Source organism: Poecile atricapillus, chromosome 1 (genome assembly GCF_030490865.1).
Source record: "Poecile atricapillus isolate bPoeAtr1 chromosome 1, bPoeAtr1.hap1, whole genome shotgun sequence".
NCBI classification, from domain to species: domain Eukaryota; kingdom Metazoa; phylum Chordata; class Aves; order Passeriformes; family Paridae; genus Poecile; species Poecile atricapillus.
Window position 1 is genome coordinate 140,619,090 of NC_081249.1, and position 24,108 is coordinate 140,643,197.

A 24,108-nucleotide genomic window follows, 5' to 3' on the forward strand; every position below is an offset into this window, starting at 1 on the left:
TCATCTGAAAATGTGGTGATTTTGTGGGACAAGAAATGTTGCCTTCTAGGAATGCGTGTTCTAAAAAAATGCTGTATTGTGGATTCTTTTGTAGTGAATGAAGTATGTTGTTAGGACTCCTCACTTTATTATTCTCTTTCCAGAGGCTTCAACTGCTGCTGTGTTCTACTCTTCAAGGTTAGTTATTCTGCATAGCAGCAAGATGCAACGTAGAAATTAATCCCTGACCACTTGTCTCAATTTACTATCTCCTAAGAGCTTCTCAGAGCCAAGCTATTGCTACCATTCACTTGGCTCATTTGCCATTTTGGCAGCTTGCTGCAGTTTAAAGCAAAGTGGCTTTATTGTTTACTTTAAAAAGTGTTCTTTATTACTTCTGGGCTAAATATGTCAAGTTTAGTAATATTTTAAATATTTTGCAGCCCTTTAGAGTAAAAATTGTTGTGTATAAATTGATAACAACTGGAATTTTTGCAGTAAGCTGTTCTTTCCTAAAAGCAAAAATGTGTAGTGATATATACACTTATGGGATCATTGAGTGTGGGTGGATTCAACCCAAATTGCTGGAATTGTTTCTACATTTCCTTCAAGTTAGTCTGAGATACAGAAGAGTTGAAGCAAATAGATCATTACAATGACCTTTTCAATCATTGTATTAAACTTGAAAATCAAAGTATGTTTAATATTTTTCTGCCTCTACTACTGCTAAATCATAATCTAGTTAGAAAAACAAAACAACAACCTGTAGAGCTTAAAATTGTGGACTTGAGAGCACAGTTGAAAGCATAAGCGGTTTTGTCCTTGCATTAACCTAAGCATTGCATTGAAGTGAATAACTATTTGTTTTTAGTGTTCCTTGTCCCTTTATTGCTGTTACAACCATTGTAATCTCTTGGCCTATGGCTAGAGAGAGGTCAGTATGATTAAATGAACTTGTTTTATTCCAGATCCATGCAGGGCATTCCACTTGGCTCTTCAGCCAGTCTCTCGTTCAGTCTATCTATTAGTGATCCTAATCCTCGGACTTCAAAGCTACTGCTGTTTATAGCCTGTTAAAGCCAGGAAGTTTCTGATGGATTAGAACAAGGAATGAGTTTGAAGTTTGTAATGTGCACCACTGTCACTGATAAAGTCTAGTTTATTACCCTACAGTAGTATCTGCACTTTTATGGCTATTCATTTTTAATTGGTTGTAGTAAAGCAGGGGCACTTAGCCTTCTAGAGCATCAAGTGCTGTGTTTCTTAGTCCTTTCCACGTAAGGGACATGTTTTGGTACAGAAGCAGAACTTGGCTTTTGTCATCGCAACCCGTTGTGTCTTTGTTTTGTTTTTGTTTTGCAATTCTTTGTTTTCATTTTGCGTGTGTAAGTGGGAGGGCTGGGTGAGCAACATCCAAATTGCCTTCCTTAGTATGTGTGCTAAATTGAGAAACTGGGTTTAGGTTTCCTGGGATGCAGCTGGCAAAGTGCCACACAAGTGATATGTGGCCTTTACTTTCTTTCCTCTGTCAACACCAGAAAATTATTATAACTGAAAATATCATTATTGTCAAACTGATATGCTATGCATTTGCAATAATGCCTTTATGTAATGATACGACTTAGGAGGAAAACTGAATAAAAATTAAATTCTCTAAAAATTGTACAAAATTTAAGATCATGGAGTCACAGGTGGTCACTGCCGTCAGTAGTGCTGATCATCCCAGCTAAGAGGCTGTAGCTGATCTCGGCTGCTGTGCAGTGGTAACAGGTGTGGGGAGTGTGCAAGGTATCTGGAAACAAACTCCTTTCAAACCTAGACCTCTCAGGGCAGATGCAGCACTGCTGTTACAGAATTTTTTTGTTATGCTGGCTGATAAAAAAGGTAAGCAGGTAAGAGAGCAATGGATTAATTAAACACTTGACTAGAAAGTTTTCAACCAAATAGCATGTAAAAATAAAAAAATGGAAAGCTACATCTATGTGTGCTAGATATCAGTAGTAATTTTAAGATTATTTTTTCCTTAGTCTTAAGAGTTTGTAAGGATCATTTTTTTAACTTAATGTCTGAGAACTATCTGTGGAAATCTGAACTCATGGTTCTGTGTTTTCTTTAGAGTCAGTGAAAAGAAACAAGATGAATCTATGAGAAACACAGATGTCTTGTGCAAAGACAACAAAGTTTGAAGTTTACACAGGGTTTTTGATGGTAAAAATATTAAATCTTGTATGTGAAATAGCAGAAAGAAAATATCACATGCAATGATGATTCTAATCTGGAACTTTAAAACGTTATAGAATCTGCTTGTTATCTTAAGTACTTAATGAATTTAGGGATGTGATCTTTGCTCTGCCAAAACTTAGGCTGAGTTTTGCATATTTCCTCTGCTATCCATTGTATGCAAGAAGCCCACCAATGCAGCAGTAATGTCAGTAGGCCCATTACTGTGTGTATAATACTAATATAAATAGTAAAAGGCTTCAAATATTAAAGGAAAAAAAATCAATATATTTCCTCTCACTCACTCTGGATCAATTAAAATAAATATTGTGGTCCAAGTGCCTGGTGCTGGGAATATTTGTGTGGAAATCATGATTTTTCTCCATCAGCCAAATATTTTCTTCCCTTTCATTTGTGTTTTTCTGAATTGCCAGTACTGAAATTCAAGACAATGGTCTGTGATAGAAATTTCCACCAACATTTGTTTCAGACAAGTGAAGAAATCACTTTGTCTACCACAGAAATCATATTACAATCTATAAATTCATTACTGTTTGTAAATACGCAACAAGCTACAAATCATGTGTGGTACCTTAATTCCTTTTTTGGTTCAGTTTTATAAAAATGAAAAGTGTATTTTAAAGAATGTATATTTTCTGTTTAGTTGCGGATCCTGGAGCTAAGTTGCTGATAAACTTCTTTTGGTATTACTGAAATAATACTCTTTGTACTTCTATTTGATAATCTTAATGGACATTGATATAAACTGTTGGAGATAAAGAAAGTGAGTATTGAGTATCCTTTGGATTGTTGTATCTTAAGAAAGTGTTATCTTAAAAAAAATTAATAAAAACGTCTTCAGTAACAGGTTTGGGGTTTTTTTACATACTGTGCCTTGGTAGCCAGCACTGGTAGGAATATTTTTTTAACTTCTCTCTAAGTTTTGAATTAATTTGGCTTCTTGATGATGGACTTAATGCCATTTTCCTTGATTAGTTAGAGAACTAATTCATGATGATTTTAGTCTTCCATAAGGCATATTACAAGCATTTTGCAATATTACTTCTATTAGATTAGGGAAATCTAGAAAGTTTGCCTATCAAACCCATCTTAACAAACTGGGCCCTAGTGTCCTAGAACCAAATATTCTGTTTTTGTTATATACAAGAGGAATTCTGTGCATTTCAGTAGAACAATATAAGCACTGTAATATGGGTAGAAAGCACCTGTTTTGTACCTGAACAGACTTTTTCACTCAGCCATAATGGAAGGAATTCTGGTAATAAGTACAAGTAACATGCTTCATGTTGTTTCTGACAGTTTTTTTGAAACTTCAGACTCCAGCTAAATTCTGCCATTCAGTATTAGAGACTGAAAAAATATTAATTAGGTTTCATCAGCAATGTTCAATTAGTTGCATTCATGCAGATTACTATAGGCCAGCTAGAATAAGCATCAGATGAGAGCTTGTACAAAAGTTCAGGTATGAGAATTGAGTGTGCTGTATGGGATTCTGTGCAACTGCAGGTACAAACACAGCATTTTTAAAGATGTTTTCTGCCAATTTTGTGTCAGTCTTTGTCTACCTTGCACAACTTCTGGTAAGGTTTATCTTTTTATATTTCCAAGTGGACTCCATAGAAGTTTTGGGAAGCCAGAGCATTATATTATTAATATTCTGGATCCAGGTTATCACTAGTCATGAGATACTCATAGATGTTATTGAGGCAGTAAATCAGAAAAAGACATGTTTGTACAAATGTCTTTGTATGAGTCATCATAATCACAAAAGTGATTTTAACAAATAAGTGGATTTTAAAAATATTGTCATATTGGTTTTAATACTGACAGGCATTCAGTTCTTGCCATCAAGGGTGTCCACTGTGTTTCCAGCTCCTCATTATCCTTACCTGCTGCTTCCAATTGCAAATGCAACAAACCATCTGCATTCAAGTATCACTTGCTATTTTTTTGAACTTGATACTATTTAGAAGTGGTGTCCCAAGAATATTGGTTAGCTCTGTAGAGCTGCTGTAGTGTCTCATTTTCCCTAGGTTGAGTGTTGAAACTGGGGATGGATGATTAGCATGTAGAGCAAGTAATTTCCTTTGAAAATACACTTCTGTCTGCTAGCAAGATCAACGATAGTGTGTGTGCTGCAAAAGGACTTCTTCAGATGTTATTAACTTCCCAGTTTCTCAGAAGCAAGGATACAGAGAATGGTATTTAACAACAGGATGGTGTGTCCTGGTTCCAGCTGGGACAAGGTTAATTTCTGCAGTCTGAACCACCTCACTATTCCGTACTACCTCACTCATTTCGAGAGGAAGGGAGTCTCTTCCAAGGAGAAGGGTTTCCTCTGGTTGAGAAAACTTGGTGGAAGAAGCTGGCTGGTATTGTCTATTGTTGGGTTTTTTCCCATGTGAATAGTTTCTTTTCTTGCACCTTGTTGCTGGTACTGTTGCCACTACTTGTTCATTTTATCTTGTGCTGTTTCCAGTAAGTTAATTTTTACCTTAGCTTGTGAGCTTTGCCTTTTGTGCCTCCAGTCTATCCTCCTGCAACAGGAAGGGGGAAGGGAAAGAATGAGAGCAAGAGGTGTGTGGTTTGGAGAGTCTTGGTGGGGGCACTGAACTGGGGAGTCCCATTCCCAGACCATGACACAATGCCATTTCTCTTTGAAAATAAATAATATCTTCCATGGAAATATTGTGCTCTATTATTTTTAATGGTCCCCTTTTATGTATGATGTAACAGTTCATTCAGTTCTGAGAAAAAGGGCTGGATTTCAGACTAAGAAATCATTTTTATGTATAAACAGCATGCAAGCTTATGTTAGTTACATTTTCATTACAAACATCTGATCACAAGCCTAAGGAGGTGTGGAAAATGAGAGAAGTTTTTTGTTTGAAAGGGTATTCCTTTAGATTATAAGGAAGTTGCCTCTTTCTCATGACTGTCCTCCCTTCTCTTATTTACATGTCTCATGTGATTTCACTGGCAGCTGTAGCTGAGAAGCGCATAATTAGAGGATGGGATTTTTTGCTGCTCTTTTATATGTGAGTATTTTAATTGGGAATGCAACTACAGTACCTTTTTGTCCTACTGTTTAAATCATCTTGAAATCATGCTTGAAAATTTTGCTGTGAGATATAGACTTGCAGGACTTAATGGTGGAATTGTGGGCTGGCCAGAAACACAGCCATGCATGTGGTTGTTAGGGTCTGTATGCCCATTAGAAGAGGGAGATTCATTGGGCAAAGCTGGGAGACTACTGATTTTGTGTTTAGAGGACCACACACTGTTTTCTGTGAGCTTCTCTAGCAATCAGTGCATCAGTAGTCCTAAACAGCACATAATGCTAATTGTGACCTAAGTCATTACCAGAGAGCAAGTATAAGTGTTATTGACTTTTCTCTCATTATTATTTCAGTATGACACACAATAGGAGGTGCCTGTTATTCTCTTTGGAATCCTTATATAGATGGACTTGCATTCACTCCAGAGAGCTTTATTTCCATAATTTGCTTATATTTTCCGCTGCATCACAGAGTACTCACTGATCTTTTAAAAAGTAAGAGTAGTCCCCAGTCCAAACATGCATTTATAATTTTGTATGCCTAAAGGATCTCTTGCCATGATGTAAGATTCTTAAGCTTCTTTTGTGTTTGTCATACTCTGTTAAGGGTCTGTCTAACTGTAAGAATAAAGCCTGTGCTTTTACCTTGGTTATATCAAAGTCTAGAAAAGGTACTTCACCCAGAGTGTGGGTGGGCACTGGAACAGGGTCCTCAGAGAACTGGTCACAGCGCCAACTCTGACAGAGTTCAAGAAGTGTCTGAACAATGCTCTCAGGCACATGGTGTGATTCTTGGGGTTGTCCTGTGCAGGGCCAGGAGTTGGACTTCGATGATCCTTTGGGTCCCTTCCAGCTCAGGATATTATGATTCCTAGCTCTGTGATAAACTGAATTTTCTCCATATATGTTTGGCTAGTGCTGAGGTTTCTCAGAACTTTCTAAGCAGTATCTGAACATTCAAAGTGTGATATTACAGCAGTAGCACACCCTGTTTCTGATTGCTCTTTAGATACAAATACTTTTATTTTGTGCTCCTTTAAAATAAAAATAGGCAATTTTAACCTTCCTGATGGAGTCTAAAACTTTGACTTCTGAAGTTACTACTGTCTTTTTTATATATGTAATTCTTTTGGAGTTCGTGTGGTAAAGCTAACTTGTAATACTTGGATCTCTCACTGGAGCCTGCTGTCCTTTATGATAGTCAGTTTTGCACAGGTTGCCAGTTGCTATCCAGGTGTCATTGTGTCATAAAATCTCACGTGAGCTTCAATCTGTAGGGGCAGCAATCTCCAGTATCAAGTCAGCCTCTAGGCAGCAAGTAGCCATGTGCATTTTGCATGCTGCAGAGTAACTGGTACCCTAATGTCTTATTCAAAGGTTCTCCAAAATGCTTTTATTTTCTTTTCATTAATCTAAGGTTAAATTCAGAAACTTTATATTATGTTTCTCAAAGCACAAATATTTGACAGTAACATACCCGTTGTTGAGAACTGGTCATTTTGAGAGACTTTCCAAGACCTTAGTAAATCATGTGGATTTAAGAGGATTTGCTGACATCTGAGATGCGTGCTGATTGTAATTAGATTACATCTTCATTTTTCATACACTTTTCATTACTTTTTATTCTATAACCATTTTTATGCAAGTGGAATGTCTTTTAGTAAGCTATCAAATAGTTGATTTTTCAGAAGAGCTGGAAGTTTAATGCTTATATGCATGCTTGTATTTCTGAATTACTATTTTTCGATCCTAGTGATTTTTCAGTTTCAATTTCTGTTTCAATATATTCCTGCACTTTGTTGCAATTCGGTTGCATTTTTTGGTTCCATTTTTTTCAACATGTAGTATACATGAAAAGAAGAAAAGACTGAATAAAATAATTCTTAGCATGTATCAAATGTCAACTTTGATGCTACATACAAATACAAATTTACAAATGCATGCATACCTATGGCAATTCTGATTACAACTGAAACACTTGTAGCAGTATTTCTGGGATCTATTAGGCTGTTTAAAATTATTTTATACCGGTCCTGGTGTTACATTTGGATAATTATAGGCAATTATCCAAAGGTCTTTAAGAAGCTTGCAAACATTACACAGTCTGTAGCCTTTATAAGGCAATGACATCTGCCTTTGTGAGGTACCTGTTACTGTCTGTTACCATTTATAAAATGCTACTTGCACATTGTACAGTAGACCCAGTAAGAAAACAGTGAGTGAAATCAAGAGTACTAATTTGTAATAAACACTTCCAGTCATTCAATGTTACTGCCTTCTGAGGTTACGATGACTAGTAAGCTGAAAATTTTGGAATTTCAGTGGTCTCCTACTGGAATCATCATTTCCGACTATGATTCATGCAGGGCTTTTAAAGACCTTACAATGCTAAGAATAAAATGAGCTCATAACACTATAATTGGATTCAATGCTCCATTTTTGTAGTGGCCCCAAGGAACTTGCTGTATCTCCCCAGCTGGTGGCTGGCCGTGACTTCCATCAGTCCGTCAGCAGTGGGATTGAATCCTTCCAGCTGACTACTGGTCAAGATCACAAGCCACTCACATGTGCTAGGGCTGATGCCTCATGCCTTCTAGTAGAAGGACAAGAGGTAAGTAAAACAGGACAAGAATGTGCATATGTGTCAAATAAAGGCCATGATCTTCAAGGCCACACAGGTAAAAGTAGATTTTACTGACACGTTTTCAACCTTACAGGAAAAACCTTGGTGTAGGAAGCTGGATACTGAATACAAATTTTGCCAGTAAATATCACTCTGTGTTTCTTCATGGTTTTTTGTTTTTATGTTTTTATTTTTTTTTCTTTTGGCCACTCATACATGCCAATCCTCCTTTCTAAAATACGGCTCCAAGAAAAACTGACTTTTGAAGACTTGCTGTGGTTTGGAAATATTGCTTTGTTTTTCCGAGTGAAGTAATGTTCAGACTCTGGTGTCTTTTAGCAGTGTGCAGATTTGTGGGTTTTTTGAGTGTTGTGTGAGCTGTTAAATCTGAGATACCCAGTGGCAATGAGGATGTGGACACTTCTTCCTAATAGCAAATTTTACTTGTACATGTGGGAATGAAGTAGCTTCTCTTCTTCTCTGGTACTGTCTTCCTAGTGCAGCAGACTGACAGTGGAAGGAGTGCAAAACTGTCTTGGAGGCAGACCTGATTCAAGGTTATGATGGAATTGGAAGTGTGTGCAGATAATTGTATCCCATTATTTTTGGCGTTGTCTGTCAGCCAGCATTCTTCAGATCCTTCTGTTGAGAACAATTCCAGTATATGATTATATGGAGTTTAAAAACTTAAACCATTTTCTCAGGTTAGGACTTCTCTTATTTTTGTCCTTACAGTGGATTTTTTCATTGACACCTATTTTAATTTCCATTTTTCATTCTCAAAACACAGTAACAAGGATCTTATTTCCTTATGCTTTTTTCTGAATTTCTGTATTTGCTCCACATGTCCCACTAGTTCTATTACAACTTCCTATTCTTACCCTGGTGACAGTCAACAACCTTAATGTTCATGGAGTTTGAGGCAGAAAGTGCAGTAAGGCCATCGGGGTTGACCTGTGAGTCCACATTGTCTTTCTTTTCAGTCCAGTGACTTTTAACTTGGCTGCTCTTCTGTAATAATGCCCAGTCTTGTTGAATGACAAGATGTACAGAACCAACTGCTGTCCTTTTTAACTTTTGCCAGAGGTTAACCACTGTTACTATTAAAAATGTCTGCCTTATTTATACTTTGAATTTGCCTGGCTTTAGATTCCAGTCACTGTTTTTTGTTATGTCTTTCTCCAGTTTGTTGAAGATACATGTAGTTTTTCTTCTTGTGTAGGTGCTTGTACATGTTAATCAAATTTTTGCTCCTTCTTTTAGTAAACTAAACAGATTGATCTCCTTGTTCTTTCTACCAAAAGGCATTTTCTTCTGACCTCAAATAACTCATGTGACTATTTTTGTACCATTTTCAATGTTTTAACATGGTTTGAAATATAAAACCACAAGAATAAAACAGTATTTTAGCATCTGTCTGTCTGTGTCTGCAAACAGGTAAAATTGTGTTTCAATTTGTGCCATTGTCTATGGTCTTTTCACTGGCCACCAGTGAACGTAGCCTAGTTCTATCTTCCTTGCAGCTTCCCTTCAGGTATTTGTATATACTGGTGAGACCTTCTTTGAGCCTTCTCTTCTCTAGCCACAGCACTCTCAGTCTTTCCTTGTAGGGAAGATGCTGCAGTGCCATCATTACATTCATGGTTCTTTGCTGAAGTCTCTCCAGTTTACCCATGTCTCTCTTGCTTTTAATCAAAATACTTTTTCATGAGTAGTTGCTTTTGGGATGCTCCATACTTAAATAATGACTACAGTTAACCTTTGTGGTAGAAACTGTACATGGTTATATGCGTTTAGAATGAATGTTTAATATTCTGCCCTTACTTCCATTTCCTTTGTCTTGGTTCTCTATACTTACAGCTACAGTTATTCCTTTGTAGGAATAGAATAGGGTTTTGAAAATTTTTGAATATATGCAGAAGCTGTTAACATGATACTTAAGGTGCTACATGTTAAACATCTAGGAAAAAATGGAAATTAATCCCATTGTAGAGTGACTTGGATCCAGTTTTGTATCTACTTGGGTTTTGTTGCTATTTAAATCCTCATTTGACTTGTGAATTTTAATGTGTGTGTACTCCAGTGCTCTATTCTATTTGGAAGAATGCTGTAGGGCACAAGTTAGAATCTATTTGTATTTACCTAGTTTTAAATTATCACTGTGGCTTTGAAGATGAAAGAAATTGCTGAGATAGCGAATCTACTCCTTAGCAATAGTCAATAGTGCTAAACATTTAATTGATGCAATAAAATTTATTTTTCTCAGCACTTGATAGAACTAACACTCTTAGTCTAATTCTTTATGACCCTAGGCTTGCAGTCAGTGATTGTATACTGCTGCTTCAAATGATTATAATTGCAGTTGAGTGAAGGATCTTCTCATGCTGTGTGTCCTAAACCAATACATATTATCCCTACACTTGCTCTGTGTGTGCTGCAAACTATTTTCTGTGTAGCTACCCATGAAGCTCTTTGTTGAGACATACAGAAGCAAATGTAGCTGAACTTCTGCCCCTTGCCTTCATATGCTCGTGTTTGCCAAACTGAAACTGCTGTAAATTTGCCATTAAGAAGTGTTTAGATGTGAAGAAGAAAAGAGTAAAGAGTGGCTAAGATGGATGTGCAGACTCAGAAGTAAAGTATAACATTGAATTCTATTTATTTTAATTTTTCTCTAGATTCCCTCTGGCCAAAGATTCGTGTTCCCCTGAAAGTTGTTAGGACTGCAGAAAACAAACTTAGCAACCGCTTCTTCCCTTATGATGAGATTGAAACAGAAGCAGTGTTGGCTATTGATGATGATATCATTATGCTAACTTCTGATGAACTCCAGTTTGGCTATGAGGTAAGAGAATTGTTTTTTCCCTATTTCTTAGGCTGTTCACTTCACCATTAGTGTATATAAAGTGGAGGAAGCACTGCACAGTCTGTCGATTCAGATTGTTTCATCTCTTTACCATATGAGTTCAGTGCTGACTGAAATAATTCTACAGATAGTCATTACCTTATTGGAAAAACTACCAGCTAAGAGGTTTTCAGTAACTGGCACAGGAGTGCCAAGAGACTCCAGAAAATGTTGTAGTGGAATTAGTGCAGTAGAAACAGACTGAAGACTGAACTGCATTTTCCTTAGCAGCTTCAGATAAATCAGAAATGCTAGCCAAGTGAACATGTCTTGATGGACAAGACAAGTTTCAGAGATTAAGTGTTGGGAACAGAGGACGCCTCTTGAGGACATGCCGAAGTAAGGTGGTGTACAGTGAAAAGAAGAACTGAAGAATTTCAAGGAGGGGACACATGGATCATGTGCTTGAAATGGCAAAGCTTCAACAGCTGCTGTTGTGATGAGGGTATGGACAAAAAGAAAGCTTGTCCAAATCAGTTACCCATGGCAGTACAAAGAGGTGACAGTCTTCAAAAATTCTTGAATTGTTTGTTAAAAGTACACTTGAAGCAACACTGTTGTCTTTCTTCCAAAACTATGTTTTGATTTAGGTAATTTTTGTCTTCTATCGGCAATTGAGAGGTGGAGACATCCGAGTTGAGATCAGAAGCTAATTTTATTGAGTATACAAGGTGTTTATATAAGGGTTTTGCTTGTATGGCACTTATATAGGGTTCTATTTTTGGTTACAATTTCCCATTGGGTACATATTCTTTATGACATCATTTCATCTGATAATCATTACAAAGTTTCACAACGTATCTCTTGGTCACTTCTACCCTAGGGAGTAGACATCTCTGTCTGTCTCTCCCTAATCTGTTTGATTAGACCTGAGATACTCGGCTTCTTTATCAGTTCCATTGTATTCTCTGTTTTATTCCCCATAGTCTTCCATTTGTATTTAAGTCTATGACACAGTCCATAATCTAACATTACTGTTTTATCTGTGTATTTAAGACAAAGATGCTCTATTTGTAAACAAATCAGAAACATTAGAAAATGTAATACCATATTTTAAGAAAGCTTTGAATTATTTAGTTGTACCTGTACATGCATTATTAACAGCAAAGCAACACTGGGCTTCCTATGTGAGAGCTAGAAGATGAAACTGTTACCTAAATTGAATGAAATTATGAAAACTGCGTCTCTAAAGTGGAGAAAGCAAGTGCAATTTGGTAGGTGTCCAATTTTTAGCAATCTTAAGTGCTGTTAATACAAGATGATATTTTTTTAAAATATGTTGGAAGTATTTCTTTAACGTATGTACATGTCTGGTAAAATATTGCTCTTCCTCTCTCTTGAGAGAAAGAGATTGTTAGCAAGTAACATGCTTTTGGACTCCAGAAATGTCTTGTGAGGATGTAGGTATGCTGAAGTAATAACAAAGATGTTAAGTAGTGGAGACAGAGGTTTCATCTATCATGTGTGTCTCCAGAAAGGAAATACTTCCCTTGCCAGGTTAAGAGTAGCGGGTTAATACATGAAGTGTGAAAGATGGAAGGAAGAGAAGACAACTGAAGGAAGGGGATTTTGGCTGCACAGACCTTCTCTATACTTTGTTGTCTACATTGAATGCTTTAAGCATTGTACTGCAACAACAGAGCAATCAAGTTCTGGCAATTCTGCAAGCGGGCTTTTGCCTGTGTTGGTTCTTATAACTACTAGTTTTAAGAGTGATCTGATGAGATGAAAGATATCAGATCCATAATGTGCGTGCTGCATAAATTCTTGCTCCATTTGCAGTTTGATTTCCATTTTCATAAAGCTGTCTCAGACAAAGTGATTAAGGAGTGACTTACTGAAGTCACCTAAGTGACTATGTGTAAATAGTTCTGCTATTGGCAGAGCAAACTTGAAGGGCTTTGAAGCAAAGATTCAACTGCAGCTGGGTTCCAGCTGTGTCAGCCACAAGTCATGCAAAGCAGAACCTTGGTTTTCATGTGTCTGAACTGTTAATTTTAACATCCTCAATGGACAATATCTGTAATAACACATCTATTGAGCCTGGTCACTCATACAGAAAGGTGCTATCCTCATGAAAAGCAAAAATAAGGCAAAGAAAATTTGATATGAATTCTCCTGCAGTCAGTGCAAATCAGGGATAATTGGGCCCTGCAACTGTTCATCTCCTAGGATTAAAATCCAAGAGGTCTAGCAGTTTGACTTTGCTGACTCATTTATTGGTCTTATGGCCATGTGTCTTGGTTGCAGGGACTATCTGAGTAATAGTCCTTATTTTCTGTGTGAATGTAACTGTTTGGACATGAGATTGTTTAGTTTGGCACACTGAAAACTTTTTCTTTTGCAGTTTTTTGCATTTTATTATCAATCCTATTCCTTTCTGATTCTGGTAAGTCAGATTACTGCACAGTAACATTGATGGAAAATTAAAGTGCTGTATTGAGAAGATAGTTGAGGCAAACCTATGAATAATTTGAATCCTTATATTTTGAGTTTGGCTTCACCACCCCCACCCCCTCAGTAAATTACTTGAATATAAATGTCTTTGAATACAGAAGCAGAAAAAATTATTCTAGAAATACACAATTTCCCTCAAATAGGGGGTGGGTGATATAACGCCTACTCTCTGGCACAGAAATCAGGGGCTGAAGATTGATCTTTCCTGTCCTTGAGTGTCTGTGACTTGCTTGACAGGCCTGAGCTGGCTCCCAGATGTTAAAATTGTCCTCAGCCTGTGATAATTTATTTATCTGTTTATGTGTGTTACCAGAAAAGTATCTCTCAAACTATTGACTCATTTGCAGGGGAATCCATAGGGAACAGTAGCAACATATAAGGTTACTATAAAGTTTTCTTTTAAAAGTAGGTCTGCTTCTGCTTTGGTCATACGAAGGGCTGGAAACGTGACATTCAGTAATTCTCTTTTCTCTCCTGACATCCTTGAGACTTTGCATTTAAATGTGTGGCAAAACCTCCTCTGTCACACACTTGTCTGAATGTACAGAGCAAGCCTAAAAAAAAAAAACCAGAAAACTTTGATCTCTGTACACTTTCAGCCATAAAAAATTATAGTAACACTCAAAGTGTCAGACTTTTTTTACTTGTTAAAAGTGAACTATTATGGTACAGTGATTTATGACCTTGCATAAATCTATTGGAGCAGGCAGAAAAATAGTCCCTGTGTGCTGCTGTATTAAGGTAGCAGGAGAATAGTCATGACATTCTGACTTTGGAAAAACTAGTTCTGTTAAGTTACATGACTTGGGACACTGGAAAAGAATTCCTGTGTCTATGTAATTTTTTCCCACTTACTGAACTTTGTTGTTCACGGAGTATCAGAGAGTCGCAAGAAATGGAACAAGTATTTAGATGATCACAATCTTAAAAAATTAAAGCAGAACCATTGGCCACCTCTGAAGTGTTCAGTGTTTGAATACAAGACTGAAATCAAGCATTCTCACCTCTGTATAAGCTAGCCTCAAGGCAGATGTTTTAGCATTAAGTAATTTCTTACCACATACTTTTGCAGCTCTTTGTCCTTACAGAGACAAAGTATTTTTATTAGAGCAATAATATAAGTAGTCCAAATGAGTATTATTGTTCTGAGCCTATGTTTTTCGTTCATAAAATGTACAGTTTGGTGCATTGATAAGTTTGCATTTTTTTCTGTTGAAAAATTTTGGCCTTCTGCTGGTAAATTATTTTATTCTGTCTCAAAATTGTTTTTCAGTGCTTCATGCCTCTGGCATTTTTTTAAAAAAATCTATTCTCTTGAATTGCATATTTTGCTAGGCTGAAATTTTCATGAAGTTTAAATGCCTTCTTCAGGGGAATTCTTCCTTGCTCATTTTGACTTTAAAATTTTAGTTTTCAGCAGTCCTTTGTAGGATGAGTACTATCTCTGCTTAACAAAAGAATTATTCACTGCTGGCCACATTCAAAGCTCTTCTTCAAAATGATGGTATTTTACACAATGTGTGTGTGCAAAGCATCATGCATCTTTTAATGGCCTCTGCGTTTGCATTTTACTTTATTTTTTTAGTGATAGCACAAGCCATTCCTTTGAGGACTGGGAAAGAATTAAGAGTGGATGGGCCTCTGGAAGGCAGAAGGAGTACTGATGGGTTGAGTTTATTTTCATTTGTAGAGAATAGTCAGTGTTTTGTTCTTAAAATGTTGTCATGGTAGCCTTGGAAATGCTGACTATTTTTCTGTTTATTAGATTGCTGAAATTACATGTCACTTAATATAGGCTACTAAATTTAATGCAGAAATGTTTGGGAATGTTTTGTAGAAGGAAATTCTTCCCTATCCTTCTGGCTACATGGAGAGTTTGCTGTTCTGGTGGCACAGCAAATTGCACAGAATAATTGAGGCTGTGAGGCAGAAAGAGCTCTGGAGAGGTGAGGCTGGAGGGTGCTTTAGCTATGCTGTTTATGGCACTTGGGAACTCAACTTGGAAACAAAATTACTGTCAGTTCCTTTTGCTTTTCCTTACAAGACTTTTAGTAAAACTACTAAGTCAGAACTTCTATTTGACATTTCATCTGGGAGATGCTTCATCCAAAAATATTTATCTTCAGGGTTGACTAGCAGAGTCTTTGGAATGACTTGTCTGCAAAGAAGCATACCTCCTCTTCACTTGGTAATGTTTTTCCTTGGACGTGTCCCTTACCGATATTAAATCAGGCCATCCCTCTTAGTCTGAGAAAGCTAATAAGATCACTGGCTAAAATGAAATGTATTCCTAACAGACTAATAAATTATAGGCAACCATCAAACAGGAAAATGGACAGTAGTACAAAATAGAGAATAGTATTAGAATCATTACGACTATTTTTATTCTGAGAGCTTCCTTATAAGCAGTAGCTGTATATATTAATTTTGGCACAAAGCATATGTATGGATCTGGGCAATGAGCTGGATGGAGCCATTGGGAGCCTTTCCAGAATTACCATTGAGTGAGCTAGTGGTGAACATTTTAAAAAAGCCAAGCTTTTCCACTGACTTTGAAAGCATTACTTTTAAAGGGAATCTTTGTTCAAAACACCAAAATTATTTTTAGATGCATTGAACTGACAATTTTCAGAGGCCAGGAAATTTTTTTACAGGGTAGAGTTGATATTTAGAGTGACTCAAGGACATATGTATGAGTAATGTGCATTATAGTTGGCTTTTATTTTATGTCATTTGGAGTCTTGAAGATGACACCAAGGGCAAAAACTAGAAGGAATATGAATCCAGGGTTCTGTGTTGAGAAGGCACTGCAATCCCGTGGGAAGCAGTAGCTGACTTTAATCTTTCTTTCAGCTGCTGTTAATATGCATGCCATTTCCTCTACAAGAATTCTTAGCTCAGTACAGTGCAGATCTGGAGTGTTCTGTCAAATCCTTTGTTGAGCCTCAGTAGCTTATGTGGTGGTGCCTTCCAACAGCTGGGAGATAGACATTTTAATATTCAGGTTTAAAACATTATTTTTTTTGAGTCCTGGAGAGTGAGGAATAAACTTTTGAGTGTCGTACATTTAGTTTTGTGTTCTTTATTAAGGTTTTCTACATCACATCAAAATAGCTATTTCAAGCCCTCACTGGCTTGCCTGCTAGAAGTCTGTATTTAATTAGCTTATGGCTTAATTCTCTTCCTTCAGTTCCAAGTTATCTCTGCTTTCAAGAACCCTTTGTGTTGGAGTGTTGTCATATCTAAATACTATCCCAGTACTTATGCCCTAGAACTGTCTAGAAAGATTGATTTCTGGATAAAGTAGAAGTCGAGGAGTCAGAAGATCTGGTTCCCATTCTTGTTTCCTGTATGATTTTTGGCAGGTTTCCTCATCTGGACGTTTGAAATAATAACTGCTCTCATCATGGGATTCTGAAGCTGTATTAACTGACAGCAATAAAATGTGTTGAGATGTATAGATGAGAAGGTATACAGTAATGCAAAATCACAGAAATGTAGATGAAGAAGCAGTAACTTAAGTCTGATTGTTTTATCATATTTACTTTGACAAAACGCTTGCATAGAGTCCTTACAGTCTGGGCCTCCCAACTGAAATGTCCTGACACATAAAAAGCACCCAAAGTGAGCTGCTGACGGGATGACATTTGGAGGATTCCAGATAACACTTTCTTTACTGCACATTCAACTGTAGGGTTCCCTTATCTTTTGTACAGTCAAAAGAGATTGTGTAGGTGTCCTTGGGGATTTTTGAGGTACTTTGTTCTTGCTGTTGATCTTGCATACAAAAATTTCATTATGTATGAATGTTTCTTTATACATTACCTACCTATACCAGAAACTCTTGTAACCTGTGTGTTAGAGAGTCAAGACTCGTTCTTCCAATAGACCTAGCAGTTACTTGGATTAAGGGACAAATCTTGAATAATTTGTCTGCATATAATGCAGACAAACTGTGTCTAGCAAACAAATAGCATTCAGAGCCCTCTAAATAATTATAATCCTTCCTCCCTTTTTTCCTAATGCAAAAATTGTCCATTATTTAATGTGGCCAGCAGCGTGGAGAACTGGGGTTGCATTAATGATGCCCTTCTTCTTGTTCTTGTCTACTGTATTTGATCCTGTAGTCAGCTATAAAATAATGTATGGAGTGACAAGGATGGTATCTTGATTGTATCCAGCTGTCCGGAACAAGTCAAGGGCAGAGCAGCCTTCCATGTAGCCAAGCACCCACTAAAGAATACCAGAAATATTAAAATTTAAACCAGTTCCTGACAAAGGAAGCAGGTTGGTTAGATCCAAATCCAGCTGTGAAAGTAGTTAGGTTGTATTCATATCTACTGAAGTTAACATCAAAAGTTTCATTTTAATCATGCTTGTGTTTAGTTAGAGTTAAAATCTTTTTGAATAGTCATTTGTGTTTCTCTATAGCAATTATTTAATATTCCATTAGTGGCCTTTTGCTCTGGGGCATGGCTTCTCTGAGCTGCAGGGTCTTTCCACCGCAAGCTTGTTCTTTTTTGTACTTCCTCCTGGCAACATTTTATTCCAAGAACTTGGACTTAGAAGAATTTAAGTGATCCTTGCCCCACTGAAACTCTATCCTTCCAAAGCAGATGTGTTGCATTTGCTTTCTGTGCAGGCCTGGTTAACAGCATGTCATGTTTTCTCTCTTCAGGTCTGGCGTGAGTTCCCTGACAGGTTGGTTGGATATCCAGGCCGCCTGCATCTTTGGGACCATGAGATGAACAAATGGAAATATGAATCAGAATGGACCAATGAAGTCTCAATGGTGCTCACTGGGGCAGCCTTTTATCACAAGGTAATATACAACTTGCACTGTAGTAATGTACAATGTGTACATTAAAAAAAGGTCTATATGTGTTTCTGTCATTGTTACATCAGTTTTTGTGGTGCTATGTTTATTTTCTTTAAAAGAGTTGGGGAACTGATTGTGAGCTTTCCCTAGTCGTCCTTCAGTTGCTGTGAAAACCACTGATTTGTCTCTGCCAGTAAAATAAAATCATTACTTACCTTTATGAACTTACAAAACTACTGCCAGTTTGCATGACCTGAAAGTAAATAGCAATTTTTTCAGGGAATGTAGCCTTGTAGCTGCTAGGCTCAGAAAAGAAAACCAATTTTAACAAAATTTGTGTGGTGATCACTAAAGGAATAGTTATGCAGTTTAGCTCCCAAAAATTATTTTCTATCTGCTGAAGCAGTTTTTGTCTGAAGGCACTATCACTTAGCTGCCTGCTGTTCCACAACTGAAATATTTAGTCTTGCAGTTACTGTATCTATATTTAAAATTATCTTCTTTCTCTCTCTCTCTTCTCTGCAGTATTTCAACTATCTTTACACCTATAAAATGCCTGGAGACATCAAGAATTGGGTGGATGCTCATATGAATTGTGAAGATATTGCCATGAATTTTCTAGTAGCAAATGTCACTGGCAAATCAGTCATTAAGGTGCGGCTTTTCTGCTGTTTATATATTTTGAAAATTAAAAAAACATGAGATACATACTTAAATTTATTCTTCAATATGTTACTTAATTCTCCTTTTTCTCTCATTTTTCCCCAGTACGGTATCTTAGTCTCCTTCCATGATATTAAAAGTGAAATTTTTATGTTAACTGAGAACAGAGAATTGTGCCTTACCAGTTGTTTCTGGTTGTTATTTTAGCCATCTAGATGAACTATAAAAAAGATAATTTAAATGACAGCTGTACATATGTGTGTGTATATGTACATGCCCACATTCATATATTTTAACTATTTGAGATCGCTAGAGGAAAGAAATTGCCAACTGTCCACAGCTCGCTTTATCGTGGCCTGACAACAGCTGATTTATAGGAATGTTAATTGCAAGAACATTAATTGCAAGATCAGCTTTAAATGAACTTTTTATCCCTGAATTAATTTCCTGACATGTTTTGACACGTTTTCAGGTCTAGACATTCACTCTGTACATTCATTTCAAAGTGTGTCAACTTGGAATGAGATTTAGAGGCCACCAGGCATTACTTCAATTAGCTGGGTCCGTTCTCCCATCTGTCCATCATCATTTACTGGGACTGGTGGCTGCATTTCCTAGAAAAGTCTTTAGAAGATAAAGTGTGTGCTTTTGCTGAAAAAGTTTCTGAGCTGCATGAGGGCACAGCAGAGTAATTTGGCACCTCTGTGCGATTCGGAGAGTCTTGCAGAGTTTGCCAGTCAGCTCTTAACTGGAGAGAGCAAAAGAGCGCCTGTTGGATTAACGTTACGGTGAAGTATGGGAAGCTATATTTCATCGCTGTTATGGCTGCAAGAACAAATGGTGTTTATACAGGGACCTTGGCAGTGAGAAAACAGTCATTAAACAGGAATTAAGGAGCTTGTCATCGCCACTTCTTTTCAGTTACAGAAGGAAAAAGCCCTCCAAGCTGTTTTTATTGGGCCCCTGTGAATTTTGCAGTCAGCCAGGCCAGATGGAGCTGAATGGAGGAACAGAGTGGCTTTTTTTTTTGTACACCCCCTCTTTTTGAGGCAGCTCAGCTTACACTTGCAGGCATGTTCAGAGGTATTGCACTGCTCTCTGTGCAAGGAGATTAATGTCCCTTCTGTTGATATTTGATAATATCTGGCGTGCCTTTCTACAGGTGACCCCACGAAAGAAGTTCAAATGTCCAGAATGCACAGCAATTGATGGCTTATCACTGGACCAGACACACATGGTGGAAAGGTGAGTGACCACTCTTTATTTCTCTGATTGCCTTGTTTTGATCCCTAGAATCTTATCCTGTGTCTCATTAAATTAGGATAAAAAATGATAGTGTTTTTATAAATTACTAATTTTGAAAGAATGTTACATGGATTCGATCAGCATAAGTTGTTCCTATGATGAGTGATGTGTCACTGAAAAGTAGACTACTACAGAAAAGAACTTTGGACAGGTAAAATTTTTAGCAGCTTTGCTATAAAACTCATAGGACACATATATGAAGTTCAGGTTCTTGGTTGGCAGTACTGTCAGTAATACCACATTTCTGTTTGCTGTGGCGTATCAACTGTAATAAGTATGATTTTTTTTTTAAACCAGACATTTGGTAGCTTGCCAAAGAGCAGAAATTATATAAATTATTAATAAAATCATCTCAAGTGATATTTGTACATTGTCTTCTCTCCAAGGATTGTGAAGCACATTGCTTCCACTAGTGAAGGGCAGTTGCTGCATAATTCCATGTTTCATTTTTTAACTATGGCAGCATTATTATATTTTTTGAAAATTTAGTTTTGAAATGAAGTATGCATTGGAAAGGCAGTGAATGCTTAGAGTGAAATACTGAAAGTCTGTAATTTGTAAAAAGGATTTGCATTCCCTGATTTACATTAAAGGGCTTTCCAGCCTTGACCAAGACACTTGGCTTCTGGATGTGTGAAATAAGGGAATGTTTCTTCATTTTGCAAAGCTGTTCAATATCCATGTTTGAAATGGACTATCTGACAATAAATGTATATACTAGCTATTAGGTGCAATTAACCTGAGATTTAGGACTGATAAAGGTATCTCACTTTAGGCTTCTTGGGCTGTTGCATCTCTCCTGCAAACTTTGCGAAAAATTATTTGTGACCATAGAACTGATGGGGTAGGTAAGCAGGGGGAAGAAGTCACCAGAAGAAACAGACAGTTGGACTTGATGATCTTGAGGGTCTCTTCCACCACTGATGATTCTATGATTCCAGGAGGTGACAAAAAAAAAATCTGACCTGCATTTAAAATAAGCCATTTCAGATTTGCATGGTTATCTTACTAGTTATCATTTTAACAGTGAGCTTTTTTCTGTCCTTCTCTGCAGAACTCAGAAAATTTAATATGTTGTATGGGCTTTAATAAGGCAGGGTTAAAAAAAGGAGTATGCAACTCGGAAGTAAAACATACCCCATTAAGATGGTAAAAATTACTCTGCAGGAAAATACTTAAGAAAGAGCTGGGAAGTTTTGGAGATCTTAAATGTTAGCTTAAAAGGAAGCACAAGAGGTTCCCCCATATCTAACAGTTCTGACCTGCCCTACACGATGGACTACCTGAAGCTAGTTAAGCTTTCCTATGGTCATAGTAGTAGTGCTGCAACAACATGTAGGAATTTTAGTTATGAACTAGGTTCTCATTAAGGGAAATGCTATAGAAACAGATGAAAAAGTGCTCTTTGCACTTAAAGTGCATTATAATGCTGGGTAAAGGTCATGTTTCCATGTCTATAGCAGCTCTTGTATCCTCAGAGTAAAGTGTCATTGACAGCTTATTGAGAACGTGTTTAAACTGTTGTTTTGCTTGTTTGTAATTTTGAAAAGTAGAGAATACTGGGTTGTGAGAAGTGTTACATTGACTGCAAATCCACATGCTTTTATTTGCCCAGCCAAAGAAGTACATGCTGAGATAGAGTCTGACTGCAGGAGAATCTGGAGAGACAGACAGTTTAGCTGTATTCAGACTTGATTTTGAAAATCCTTAATATCATACTGAAACTGCTTGCTACACCTAATGCCTTCTTGCCCTCTGTTATCATCTACCTAAATATAAGGGAATTACCTGAGAATCTGAAAAGGTTTCTTTTTTTGAATCTTAAGCTAGATAGTTATTTAAAATGGATAATGAATGGTAACAACTCCTAGAGGAAATTTCCATAACTTAGCTGTGAGTAAGGATCTATCTATCTATCTATCTATCTATCTATCTATCTATCTATCTATCTATCTATCTATCTATCTATCTACCTATCTACCTACCTACCTACCTACCTACCATCTACCTACCTATCTAATCTATCCACTAATTATTTTCAGGGTCAAGAGAGAAGCTGAATGGAAAAAAATGCATGCATCAGGGAATCTGTGTCATTATAAAGAATAATTTTGTACTGATAACTTAACAGTTTGGTATCAAGAACAATACCTGAGGTGTCAGGCAAAGAGCCATTATCAGCTTTATTTGCAGCTTCCCCAAGTGCCTGACTCATTGCTTTTTCGCATTCAGAAACAATAAACAGATAGTCTGAGCTAATTATTTGCCTGGATATCCAAGGATCAACCTACTGTTTGTGAAACAGTTTATCAGGGTTGTCACGTACATGTGCAACATTTAGTGTTGGGTTTCTGGTTCAGAAATAGCAGAGAGATGCCCAGCAACTGCCTGTTGGTTTTGTAAATGGAAAAGGTTTGAGAAGTCAGTTGTGAAGATCTGTCCAGAAGAGATATATAACTAACTGGTTTTAGTGGACATTTTGACTCGTTCAGTGGAGATGAAGATGGTACTGTTTAACTCTGTCTCTTAATAAGAAATTTTATTCTTTTATCAATACACTGAAACATGGGAAAACCAACTCTGCTGTTCTTCCTGCTGAGCAATTTATTTGAGATAAATAGAAGACTTTAGTCCCCAGGGTTATCAAACTCCATCATTAAAATACATTAACTGAAGAAAGCTTTGAACCAAGAATTCCCTTCTTGCCCTAGGTTAGCCTTTACATCAGGTCACAGAAGAAACTGCAGGAAGGTCTCATAATCTGTATTTACAGGTGTTTCAGTAGCAACAAATCTACTGCCTTTAGCATCTTTGCATCTGGCTCTCAAAAATGGAAAATGCTGTAAAAATGCAATCTAGAAGGCATCTGCCAGTACAGTAAATATAGCAAAGGGCTGAGCTGCTTCTGCAGCTACAATAACAGCAGTGTTTTATTTAGGACCTGTAAGTATTTGTCAGAATCAAAGTCGGAAGCCATTTCATTAAGAGGGAAACTGCCCAGGTCACAGTTGGCCAAAGTTGCAGGTACAGGGTTACCCTGCCAAAAAGTTAGTTGGGTTACAGGAGCGAGGAACCTGATTGAGAGAGACCTTAACAAACACCAAGTTCGTCCAGGGACAATTGGGCTCTCAGTTTCTGAGTTCATACAATCTTAATGTCTTATTGAGCTGAGCATGAGTGCATGTTGTCAGTAAAGAACGGAAAACAAAAAAATTCTTGGAAGCAAACATGCCTCTGTTACTTTGAATTTGCAAAACTTAATTGACACAATTAAGAGAAACACCTTCCTTCTGTATTGAGATTACGTTACATTCTTTTGGCTACCTAGCTTTCACTGTTTAATGTTCTAGATATCCTTTCTGGTTTATATTGTCCAAAAGTGGCAAGGACTTCAGAAAACAAGTGATTTAGTTCAGTGACAGAGATGAAATTTTTGGAAAACAGTGTCTTTCTTTCAAACACTTTTTGTGTTTGAAAAAACATTTTGTGGCTTGCGCATGGCATTTCTTTCCTTTAAAAAAGCCTGTTTCTGACCTTTGAATATTTGTGGAGGGCTAACTTCTGCTTCAGCCAGAGTGTTTAGAACATACTAATTTTTCCATTTTTAATTTTTTCCATTTCTTTAACAATGAAGTGGTTTCTTGGTGGTTAAAGATATTGTACTGGCAGGCTTAAATGGACTTGCCACCAAAATAAGTTTGGCTGTAGAAGGATCCCATCTTGATATTTTGTTGTAAGACCTCACTTTTGATTTTGAAGTATAACTTCTGGAGGGAAGAGGTCAACTTTGTCTGCCCTATCCATTTAGTTTTGTCTTTTGCTCTGAGGGTGCCACTTAGTTCCGGTTGTGACAATGGCTGGTCTGATGTGGACACCTGCCTATCAGGCAGTAGGCTGAGATAACTAATTCATTTCACACCAGCCACCAAGCAGCTGTTACATTACAATGTCTTTCAGTCATTACTGGCAAAGGCAGGATTTGAACCAGTAGACTAAAAGTATTCTTGTATTCCAGAAACCAGTGAAGGCCAGCCAGCAGCTGTGCAAACTTCTCACAT

At 37.1% G+C, this 24,108-nt stretch overlaps 1 protein-coding gene across 2 annotated transcripts in view; it reads left to right on the plus strand.

The window, feature by feature from the left end:
* EXT2 (exostosin glycosyltransferase 2) overlaps positions 1-24,108 on the plus strand; it is a 73,632-nt gene that overhangs the window by 44,798 nt on the left and 4,726 nt on the right. For both annotated transcript variants that reach the window (XM_058854858.1, XM_058854847.1), the window contains exons 10-13: positions 10,580-10,746; positions 17,942-18,085; positions 18,608-18,736; positions 19,908-19,990. In XM_058854858.1, coding sequence (XP_058710841.1) covers positions 10,580-10,746; positions 17,942-18,085; positions 18,608-18,736; positions 19,908-19,990 — 523 coding nt within the window. The remainder of the gene's footprint in view (positions 1-10,579; positions 10,747-17,941; positions 18,086-18,607; positions 18,737-19,907; positions 19,991-24,108) is intronic.